The sequence below is a fragment of the Penaeus chinensis genome, chromosome 17 (genome assembly GCF_019202785.1).
Source record: "Penaeus chinensis breed Huanghai No. 1 chromosome 17, ASM1920278v2, whole genome shotgun sequence".
NCBI lineage: Eukaryota > Metazoa > Arthropoda > Malacostraca > Decapoda > Penaeidae > Penaeus > Penaeus chinensis.
Genome location: NC_061835.1, coordinates 12,390,536 through 12,402,638, shown reverse-complemented (window position 1 = coordinate 12,402,638; position 12,103 = coordinate 12,390,536). Strand labels below are relative to the sequence as shown.

Here is a 12,103-nt window from a genome sequence, read left to right as displayed (position 1 = left end):
AAAATTACCATATCAATTATACTGGTGGTAATATTATTAATATTATGATTAGAAGGCCCTGGTAATGGAATTTGGCGTAAAAAGACAAGGTCAATTTGATGAATAAAAAATTAATAGTATAATTATGATTGCAATCCTACCACAAGTGATGATAATAAGTAAAATAATAATTAGATATTAATGATAGTGATCATGGCAAGAAAAAAACATAGTCATTGTAATTATGGAAATCTTATTCTAATTATCAATAAGTACGATAACAATGATCAAGGTCATTTACATGTTTCTGAGTTTTCTATCTGTCACTTATTTTTATATGCAGTTTCTTATTTAGCAAGTTTTTAGTCTGGAATATTTTCATATACAATTTTCTAAGTCTGATTTATATGGCTGGGCCTAATGTTATGCTGAATACTTGTGAATGTGCTTGTTAACTGTTAAATGTAGCTTATTGGTTTCTACAGTAATCAACTGAAAACAAGTAAATATGTTTTCTAATAATTACCCGTCTTACCTGAATTGATTTCTCAGAATCGAGTTGAGCTCAGTGAACCGCCGCTTGGGATGGTACGTTATACTAACGCACGTAAGGGAAGGTCATAAAAGATCATGCATGAAAAATAACAAAATTTCAAAAGCATCTGGTGCTCGCAAGCGGTTACCCATTCTAATTCTTACCAAGTCAACATTGCTAAACTTCAATGGTCTGACGAGAAGCGGTGTATTAAACGGGGTATGATAGTTGGTGAAAAAATCAATATAAGAATGTTCTTAAGACTCCAAGGGAAGGGGGCGACAAAGGAGAGAGAGAGAGAGAGAGAGAGAGAGAGAGAGAGAGAGAGAGAGAGAGAGAGAGAGAGAGAGAGAGAGAGAGAGAGAGAGAGAGAGAGAGAGAGAGAGAGAGAGAGAGAGAGAGAGAGAGAGAGAGAGATTGCCATTGTTATTGTGGCCACGGCGGTGGTGACGCTGATGCTCAAGCTCTTCACTTTCCAGGTGATGGGTTGATGTGTGTGTATAAACATATATATACTATATATGTAACTATATATGTATATATTTGTTTGTGTGTAGACATATATGCATTTATATTTGCTTATATACATACATACAATATATATACATATACAAACTATATATGTATATATATATATATATATGTGTGCATGTATATATATATGTATATATATATATGTATATATATATGTAAATATATGTATATATATATATGTATATATATGTATGTGTATATATATATACAAATATACATGTATGTGTATATATATAAATAATCATATACATATATATACGCATGTGTGTGTGTGTGTGCTTGTGTGTGTGCGTTTGCATGTGTGTGTGCGTGTGTGCGTGTGTGCGTGTGTGAGTGTGTGAGTGTGTGAGTGTGTGCGTGTGTGCGTGTGTGCGTGTGTGCGTGTGTGCGTGTGTGTGTGCACATGACCCTAGGGTTTTGAAAAATATTTTAGTGCTAGATGCCAGTATATATTCACATAAGAAATAGAGATTTTTAAAGATACACCAAAGACTATGCAATGCAATAAAACAATGTAAAAATTTAATGCATATGTTTATTAATAATTTTGGAAATACTTTACTTACATAAAATACTTATCAGAACTTATATGGATGGTGCTAGTATAATATAGAATAGTAGCACAATGAGAGAAAAAAATATTGTGAAGTGAGTGGGGGGGAGAGGGGGAGAGGGAGGGAGGGAGGGAGGGAGGGAGGGAGGGAGGGAGGGAGGGAGGGAGGGAGGGAGGGAGGGAGGGAGGGAGGGAGGGAGGGATGGAGGGAGGGAGGGAGAGAGAGAGAGAGAGAGAGAAGGAGAGAGAGAGAGAGAGAGAGAGAGTATAAAGACACTTATTCAAATATCAAATACAGATAATCTTATTTCAACAAAACAGACTGTCATATCTCTGAAACATCTTCTTCCATCATTTAATCAAAACAAAAAGAAAAAAACTATACAATCCTTTAGTAGTTTTACAATAGCTAGCCATTACAGTTACTTCTTCAATCTTTTTACATGCACAGGCATCTTAAAAATTACTATACATGATAAATTTCTTTAATTTTTAAAAGTTACCATGATTTTTTTTTTTTCTTTTTTATACAATTACCATTTATGCCATAAATATCAGGCATTTCTCTCTAAGAATGATAAAGAAAAAGTTTGACAGTCAAGTTTCTGCATTACCAGATTGTTGTGTCATTGCCCATACTTTGCAAAAGGTATGAGTGAGGCATAATTTCAAAAGTCACTTCAGTCATCTCGTTTACTCTTTTGTTTGTCTGTGTTAACATGGTGAACAAGGCACACTGGTTTATGTGGCTTACACATTTTCCAAACATGAGCCTGTTTTTCATATCATCTTACTTTTCATATAGCAAAATTGTACATTATGTCTCTATAACTACAATTATGCGAAAAACATCAATACATTTAGTATATAACTGACAAAAGGAAAACAATAGGTATAAAATGACAAATGCACTTATAGTAATAGACAAAAAGCATGACTTTAAATGAGTCTACTTGCTTTACAGCAAAATCATCTACCATTTATGATAAATACAAATATAAGAATATAAAACTTTGATTTTCATATTCAACACATAAAATATTACATCACTGTGCAGATGTGATCATTTCATTAACTTGCCTATTGTAAAAAAAAAATAATAATAATAATAACAATAATAATAATAATATATAAAATTCCTGTATAAAAGACTTCTAACATGGAAATCCTTTGATTTCATACAAATATTCACACATGTAAAAAAAATTACATCTTTAGCCACTCATCAGTAACAAACAGATGTAAAAAGATTGCTTACATTTTTCAAAGTCATGTATCACAGTTGTCTCATAGAGCATATAAACTTTTGCTCTCATGATGCCTAATTTTTTACAATGGAAGTGTTGTTTAAGAACAGGAAGAAACGGTTGCCAAGCTATAGCAGATCTCTGTGAAATTCAGCCATTAAACACAACTGATCAACACTAAACCCCTATAGTAATACTGATTAATACTATTCATTCTACTGAATAAACATGTTTTTTTTTTTTTTCTTACAAAAATACAAAATTAAGATTACAATGGTATAGTTCCATAGCCATTTCCATGTAAAAATAAATGGTATATACAAAAACTTCTTACTACATTGAATGGACATGTAAGAAAGTTCTAGTTTATAACCATTACCAAAGCAACAATACCAATTCAATAAGTTGTGTCTCTGTTATGCTTGAGTATTCTTTTTTTTATGAAATGCTATCTATCCACCTTGATTAACAGATAAGCACTTGAGTGACACTTAATATAAATTCCTTTCTCTCCATGTCATGTGACCAAAGAGATCTCAACTCCACTTCTTTGTACTTTACATGGGATGGCAGAAATTATTAATAGTAATACAGCCATGAGTTAGCCGAGAGGCAAATATGAGCCTGAGAAAAATGGTAATCTTACAAATGGCACCATTTGCAAGCAACTCTAGAGTTGCAGCTGACAGAAGCCTAACTATATTCCATCCAGTCTCAGGAAGGAAAAAATTGGTAACTCACTATACACTGGAGTACTCTGATTTCAAAGCATACTACATTAAAAATGCAGTATACAAGTTTTGAAAATACATATATAAATATAAATACTAAATGTCAGCTGATCAGAATAAAAAAGAGATCAGTCTCCTAGATCCCACGGTGAATTGTCAGCTCTTCCTTTCCTGAGAATTGATGCACTATAGTATGATTTATCTGACAAAGACACAAAAGTGTGTACCATAGGATTATGATTAAAAGTCTGTATAATGTCCATAAATTACATCCTGGGTAAGAGATATGTCCTTCTCCTAGCCTTTTATTTCAAACTATACTGGCAAAAATAGCATATCCATTAACTTTGCAGATATCAAGGCAATTATTCAGTATTTACCTTGTAATCTGTGCCAGAGATCTTAAAATAATACATTGGTGACTCTGCCAGAAATGACATATGGCCTGAGCTGCATATCAAAAGCTAATGCCAAGCCAGCTTAAGTCTAATGAGCTATGTCATCATCCTCTCACTGACATCCTTCCACTTTCTCTGAGACCATCCTAACCATGCTCTCAGCTTCCCTGTCGCTGGACTCCTAAGCCTGTCCCCCTCCAACCTACCTTTGCAACCTTCTGCAATGTAGTATAGATACACAAGCTCAATGTTTTTTTGTTTTTTTTTTCTCACTAGCAAGTGCTTTAAATGTATGTATTTTATAAAAAAAAAAAAAAAAAAAAAAATGTTTTCTAGTTGCTCAGTTAACAGTACTATAATAAACAATCTTATCATATACTGCATAACATATAAAATGGGTTAAACATTCCACACTACAATTAGACAGTTTTTAACTGCTCTATTTCCCCTTTGAACTATTCAGCTGTAGAACAACACTGTGACAAAAGGAAACAAGGTGGAGAAGACAGAGAAGAATAAGACAAAGCAAAACATGGCAAAGAAAAAAAAGAAAAAGAAAGAAAGAAAAAAAAAATCCACACTTAGTGAACACATAATAACACTAAGACAATATTGATGTGACCCATTCTTTATACAGAGAAACCATATTGTTCTAATGCACAAGAAGTTTCTGATTTTTAGATGCACAAAAAGGAATTATGTGCAAAGGTACCAAGTATACTGACACCTGAGGGGATGGGCAATTGCAAAGTACATGCCTTTATATATGAGTAGGTAAATAGGTAGCTAAGTAGCTAAGCTGGGCAGCATTAAATAATAATAACAATAATAAAACAGTAAGAATTCCTTTTCTTTTCCTAAGGTAGTTGTTTTTTAATGGCTAAAAAAATCACCAGATATGCCCTGTAGAATAGGGGTGAACCTAAATATGGAAATAAAATAAAAATTAAACATACAATTTGAAAATACCATGTATGGTAGGAAAATATATTCAAATAAACAAAATCATGTCAAAATCAAAATTGAAAAGCAAATATTTTTGTCTTATGAAACATTTCATAAACACTTGTGGTTGGCTGTATATTGAGGAAATGCCTTTTGTGTCTTACAGAGATTGGTGATATAAAATATGTGATTTTCCCTCCTGATGAATAAATACATGTGGTTTGTAATTACTGGTCTGACAAGTAATTATATGTAGTTTACTTAATTCTATCAGTTAAATATACATATGCAGTGTCTGCTTTGTACACTATCTTAAGTCAAAATATTGCACAGTTAGTAGTCACTGAGGTAAATGAGAAACTTAACCTTACAAACTATTCAAAACAATGGGAATATAATAAAATGTCAATTTTAGATTACACACTGCTATAGGTAGTGGCACTGGTTTTTCGACCAAAACCAGTTTTCCAACCATTTTGCTAGTGTTAAAGAGCACTTTACTGAACAGAACCTTGAATATGGGCTCCAAGACCCCTCAAGGTATGATGTCTTGTCTCAACATAAAAAAGAGAAGGATAGTGAATGAAATTTTCTTTCTACTTCTCTAATATGAATTATCATGACATAGATTACCTAGTATAAAAACCTTTAAACTAATTTCTACAGTAAAGAAAAAAAGTTATAAATCAAAATATAGAAAAAAAAACACTAGGTATCTCTTAGCTGTACAGAAACTAGTGCCACTACCCTTCACCTCTTCCATTCTGGGTGGTATCATTTGACACTGGAAACACTGCTTCTCTAGTGTTTGTCATGTTCACCCTTTGTGATAGCCCTATGCATCATACACTGATACCTTATCTTATTAAACAAACAAGCAACAAACCAAAAGAAAACCTGTGAATATGAGAGTATAATGAAATAAAAACAAAAGGGTATTTCTTTGTTCTATAGGTTCAGTTGGTAACATACCTTCACACAATTAATAACTTTGTATCCCGACATTTCTATTTCTAGCACACTTTCTCATAAGATTAATCATTTACTAGTCTCTATATTAAATTATATGATACTTTGTCTGAAGGTTCAAAGCATGTTCTTTAAAGGAGATAAATAAATGCAACACTAACTGACCATCCTGGTTATTTACTGTTGCATTACTTGTATCAACTTACTCTTCTGCAATATCTATAGTCTCCAATAACTGTTTAATCTAGTAGTATCAATTCAAGCTAGTTAAAAAATATATGAACTTTTTCTGCAACCCTTCATCCAACAACAATGGGCAATTATTTAAAATAAAATCAGCTCTTGACAGGCATACATTAGTGTATGCCACTCTATGCCTTAGTGATAATCTCTGATAATTCACCATGACACAATAGCATGTCATCTATTGTTAATGGGCTAATTCCAGTTTATGCTCTTTAATTTAGGATAAAATAAATCTAATTCATTCAACTTTATCTTCCAAAACTCTACTCTAAAAAAAATCAAATTGGCAAACCAACTTTTATCAAGAGTTACAAATTTAACAATCAAAGAATGTAATAACTCTATTTGACCAACTCTCTCTTAGGCAGATCTCATTCATTCCCCGGGACATTAAGCTTTCAATCTATCATTCAATACAAGTCATAACTCTAATTCATTCAATACAAGTCATAACTCTAATTCATTCAATAATACTTATACAACTCTAATATATTCCACTTTTCCTTCTGAAGTTCCTTTTTTGTGAAGTATGAGATTAAACTTGTGAATCACAGAAAATGTCAAGGTGAGTAGTTGTTTCTTAATAATACTAATTTGAGCCTCTGAATTCAAAATACATTGAACCGAAAAGATGACATAGTGGAGTGTTTTTTTTTCTGGTTATTTTTTTTTAATTTCTTTCTGCAACACTATAATTTCCCCTTTACCAATACCCTGGTACCCCTTCATCATCATCATTATGGAGCTAACGCCAGCAGGGGCGCATAGCCGCATCCACCCTCCGCTTCCACCTACGAGGATCCCTCATGGCGAGCCGCCAGGCAGGGGCCCGGCCCATCTCTAGTTCCTCACGACAGGTTTGATCGATTTGCCCAAGCCACGACCTTCTCGGTCGTCCCACAGGCCTCCTCCACCCAGGGTTGTCTCGGACAGAGACAACCTGATGGGCAGGATCATCCTGTGGGAGTCGAGCCAAGTGGCCATATAGCCTGAGTTGGCGATCACGGATTGTGCAAGTAACAGGTCCTGTACCGGTCTCACGGTGCAGCCGTTGGTTGGACACATGGTCCCGCCAACTGTACCCCATGATCCGGCGCAAGGATCTGTTACAAAAGGCATCAAGACGAGATTCCAGAGCACAAGATAATGTCCAAGTTTCACTACCATAGAGTAAAACTGGCAGTATCAGGGCCTTGAAAACACGTAACTTGGTCCTTCTGCACAGGTACCGACATCTCCAAATACTCTTGTCGAGAGATTTCATGACCCCTGCTGCCAGGCCAATCCGTCTACTGACTTCTTGGTCTGACAGCCCAGAGTCGTGAAATGCACTACCGAGGTATATAAAGCTCTTTGTGACTTCGATGTTTTCCCCGCAAGCACGTATCGACTGTACAGGGTCTCCTAGCAGGCCCCCAAAATCCTGAATCTTGGTCTTGGTCCAGGAGACCTCTAGCCCCAGGGGCTTCGCTTCATTGCTAAATGCATCAAGAGCCGCTACAAGGGTTTCCAGAGATTCAGAGAGTACGGCAACATCATCGGCAAAGTCAAGGTCTGTAACCTTGATATTGCCCAGAGTTGCTCCACAGTGACTTTGGACAGTAGCTCTACCCAGTATCCAATCCATGCAAGTGTTGAAAAGTGTTGGTGCAAGAACACAGCCTTGCCTCACCCCTGAACTAACAGGGAAGAAGCTCGACAGGCCCCCACCACACTTTACAGCACTTTCAGTGCCTGTATACAGGTTTGCTATTAGTCCAATAATCCTTATTGGAATTCCTCTTAGTCTCAGGATCTCCCAGAGAGATTCGCGATGCACCGTGTCAAACGCCTTCTTGAGATCGATGTAGGCTGCGAGCAGCCCACGTCCGAACTCACGACGGCACTCTATAATGATTCGAAGCGCCAGGATGCGGTCTATTGTGGACTTACCAGGAGTGAAACCAGATTGCTCCGGTCTTTGGTGCCTCAACAGGTGGTCCCTGATACGTCTCAGTAAGATGTGTGCGAGTACCTTGCCTGGTACACTGAGTAGTGTAATGCCTCGGTGATTGCTGCAGTCCCACCGATCCCCTTTCCCCTTCCAGAGAGGGATGACCACACCCCTCAGCAGGTCAGGGGGAAAGGTACCAGTCTGCCAGATGGCAGACAGGACTGCATGCCATAGGTTCTCCACCAGCCTTTAACAATTCGGCTGGGATGCCACAGTAATACTTCATCTCCCTAAACTAACAAAAAAAGACCCTCCAAGATTCTCTCTTGATGAGTGAAGGAATACAGTAAGCATAAAAGAATGGCATGGACACCTAAATTCCCTCATACCCTCTGCAACCTTTTGTCTCTTTAAACCAATTATACTAGTGCCTCCAAGTATTACTCCTGCCTCTTGTAATATATGGCATGTACATGTGTAAATCTGAGCTGTAGGAACACCAAAGATCAAAACTGATCCTGTTGCACAAATTATGGAATAGTGGTCTTTACATGTGATGCAGACATTATTTCCCTTACGGTCCTGCAGAGACATACGATACATATGGCATTATTGCTATGCCAATAATTAAGTTTAATAATTAATAGTTTCTTGCATGCAAGTTGCCAACATCTTGTGCTAGCCCTCAGGGGCTATTAGGTAAACAACACAGAAACACTTAAAACTTTCAAGTAAAAGAGGGTTCATAAATATATGAAATTAATACTTAATTTTTAACACTGTACCTTACTCTGCAAAGGTAATAAAATCAGATGCATCTAAAGCTCATCCCTATCAAATATGCAGTAAATAACTATAATAAAAAAATATTTATTTATATTTATATCTATATGAACTAGCAGTGTTCTTTTCTGATCTGCTATCAATGAAACAAACTTAACCAATCAATAGATGGCTCTTCATCAATATACAAAATATCAAATCTAATATAGTTTCAGTATATTTTTTTTACACACAGACACACACTAGCAAGCTTTGTCCCCTTGCAGAATCAGAGCAATTAAAAATTAAAAATCCAAATAGAAAATCATTCATTTCTACAGGAAATGATGATTAAAATGTAATAACCAGTCTAATAAACATAACAACCACTAAACTTTCAAGTATCTGGCATTAAAATAACAAATCATGTGTAAAAATAATCTAAAATCTCTGTATAAAAGACTTAACAGACAAACATTTATACAAGATAGCAACCAGGGATGTTCATACTTGCCTATAGTGTGAAAATTTGTTCAGTTTCTTCTGTATGTGATGTAATGTGGGGCAAAGCCACCCTCATCATTGTCGCTGTCATTATCAAACATACTCTGCTGTCCACCACCAAAGATGCAGGACTCATAGGAAGGTGGGGCTGAAAAGAAAGGTGATATTACAATTAACTTTCATGGTGGGTAGGGGAGGGGAAGGAAGTATGAAAGGAGAAACAGTTCTAATAACAAGTAATTCTTGTTTTCAATCCCACAGTAGTCATACAAAAGCAATGAGCAAATTCCTCACTGATACTGAGATGATCTTATAACAAATCCCAATAACACTATACATAGGAAAACAAGAGAGAGAGAGAGATACAGAGATACAGAGAGAGAGAGAAAGGAGAGAGAGAGAGAAACGCATTATACAATGCAAAGTCTTTCCTCTCTTCTTGTGGCAGTCCTTCATTTCATGTTCATCTTTTGTTGTTATAAAGTTAAATGAGATCATGAATATGGCCTTGGTAAACCACACTTCAATTACACTGATATTATTAGATTTTTACTTGATGGAAATGGCAAAAATTGCTTACCTTTTCCACAACCATATGCTGCAATAACACAAAATAAATACTACTGGCCTGGTGGATAGCATACTGACCTGACTACCACAGTAAGGCATCCAAGGCACTGCCATAACACTGGCAGTTGCCTCTGCCTCTTTAGGACTGATCAATCATCTCACTCTCTCACTTTACCTCCCTATTTCTCTACTTTCCATCCATATGATCATTCTCACATCCATCTATGCATCTTAATAAGTAGCAGAGGTAGAATCATCTATTTCACATCCAATGAAACTAATGACTGTAGGTTACACAAGTAACATGCATAAAAACACACGACCAACACTTACGGATATTTGCATACTCCTCAGGCATCACGATCCTGTTGTACGAAGGAGGATTATCACCATGCCTTCCTTGACCTGGATGGCTAGACTGCACAAAACTTGGGGAGTTTCCATCGCTTATGGTGCTAGCTAGGACTGTGCCGCCAGCCTCAACAGATGTATCAGAAGCGACAATTGTGCCTGGCAGTGGGATAGACCCTATGATGATATTCTCTGTAATCTTTGCTGTTCTGCATGTCCCGAGTTTAGCTTCAAACTAGAATAACAAATTGATGGGTAATATATTCAGCTTTGTTTTATTTTGTGATATTCACTCCCACAACAGAATAAAAACCATAATATATTATCAGAAATTACATCATATGTCTCAATCTCTTGTTCATGTTCTCTCTTTCTCTATCTTTCTATATCCCTCTTTCTCTTTTCCTCTTCAACTCTTCCAATTTTTCCTCTTCCCAACACTTCTTCCTATTCCTCTGTTTCCCTCTCCTGCATGCATACTACTCTCTCCTATTCTCCTTTGTCTTTTTTCTCTGTCTATTTCTTCCTTTTTCCTCTCTCTGTCTTTTCTTTTCCTCTTCCTTTTTATTTTTCTTCCATGTTTTCCTCCCTTTCTTCATTTTCCCCTCTCTTTACCACACTCTCTTTCTCTCCACTCCTTCCTCCTCCTATTCCAACTCCCACTCTTTCCTGCCTGCTTCCCCTTCTTCTTCCTCTGTTTCCCTCTCCTTCTCCTCCCCCTTCTTCCTCCTCTATTTTCCTCTCCTTCTCCCTCCTCTAGTTCCCTCTCCTTCTCCTCCCCTTTCTTCCTCCTCTATTTCCCTCTCCTTCTCCTCCCATCTTCTTTCTCCTCTATTTCCCTCTTCTTCTCCTCACCCTTCTTCCTCCTCTATTTCCCTCTCCTTCTCCTCCCCCTTCTTCCTCCTCTATTTCCCTCGCCTTTTCCCTCCTCTATTTCCCTCTCCTTCTCCTCCCATCTTCTTTCTCCTCTATTTCCCTCTTCTTCTCCTCACCCTTCTTCCTCCTCTATTTCCCTCTCCTTCTCCTCCCCCTTCTTCCTCCTCTATTTCCCTCTCCTTCTCCTCCCCCTTCTCCCTCCTCTATTTCCCTCTCCTTCTCCTCACTCTTCTTCCTCCTCTATTTCCCTCTCCTTCTTCCTCCTCTATTTCCCTCTCTTTCTCCCTCCTCTATTTCCTCTCCTTCTCCTCCCCTTCTTCCTCCTCTATTTCCCTCTCCTTTGCCTCCCATCTTCCTCCTCTATTTCCCTCTCTTTCTCCTCCCGTCTCCCTCCTCTATTTCCCTCTCCTTCTTCTCCCCCTTCTTCCTCCTCTATTTCCCTCTCCTTCGCCTCCCATCTTCCTCCTCTATTTCCCTCTCTTTCTCCTCCCTTCTATCTCCTCCTCCTCTATTTTTTCCTTCTGCCTGCTCCCCCTCTCACTCCCACTCTTTCTTCCTCCACCTTGATGGCCACCTCAAATTCCCCTATTCATTTCTGATTATAAAAAAGGACTTACAATCAACAAATACTTCACATCAATGATGTTACAGTGCATGAGATGGCTGGCTGTGACTGCAGGCACAGGGAGAGCAACACCTGACCACTCATCAGTTCCCCCATTCTGAATCTGTGGGCGGTAGACGCGTTGCACTGTGTGGCATACTGTCTTTATTTTGGAGTTGGTGATGTAGCTGATGTTCTGAAAGGATCAGGGTTGTCCAGTACCTTTTTTTTGATTTTGTCTTTGATAAAATAAAGGATTTTTTGAAAAATATAGAAGAGAAAAAGTATATATATGTATGTATGTCAGTATGGATGCAAAAATGCATTGTAAAGATTAGTTCAATACATTTTTGACATAATTTGTCA

General features: G+C 37.1%; 1 protein-coding gene across 2 annotated transcripts in view; it reads right to left on the bottom strand.

Moving 5' to 3' along the window:
• Positions 1-8,233: 8,233 nt before the first annotated feature.
• Positions 8,234-12,103, bottom strand: part of LOC125034124 (arrestin domain-containing protein 17-like) — an 8,385-nt gene continuing 4,515 nt past the window's right edge. The window contains exons 6-8 of one of the 2 annotated variants that reach the window (XM_047625773.1): positions 11,751-11,933; positions 10,240-10,492; positions 8,234-9,484 (exon numbers count right to left, since the gene is read on the bottom strand). In XM_047625773.1, the coding sequence (XP_047481729.1) occupies positions 9,366-9,484; positions 10,240-10,492; positions 11,751-11,933 (555 nt within the window). In that variant the 3' untranslated portion in view covers positions 8,234-9,365. The remainder of the gene's footprint in view (positions 9,485-10,239; positions 10,493-11,750; positions 11,934-12,103) is intronic. The other variant, XR_007115650.1, reaches the window with a different exon arrangement.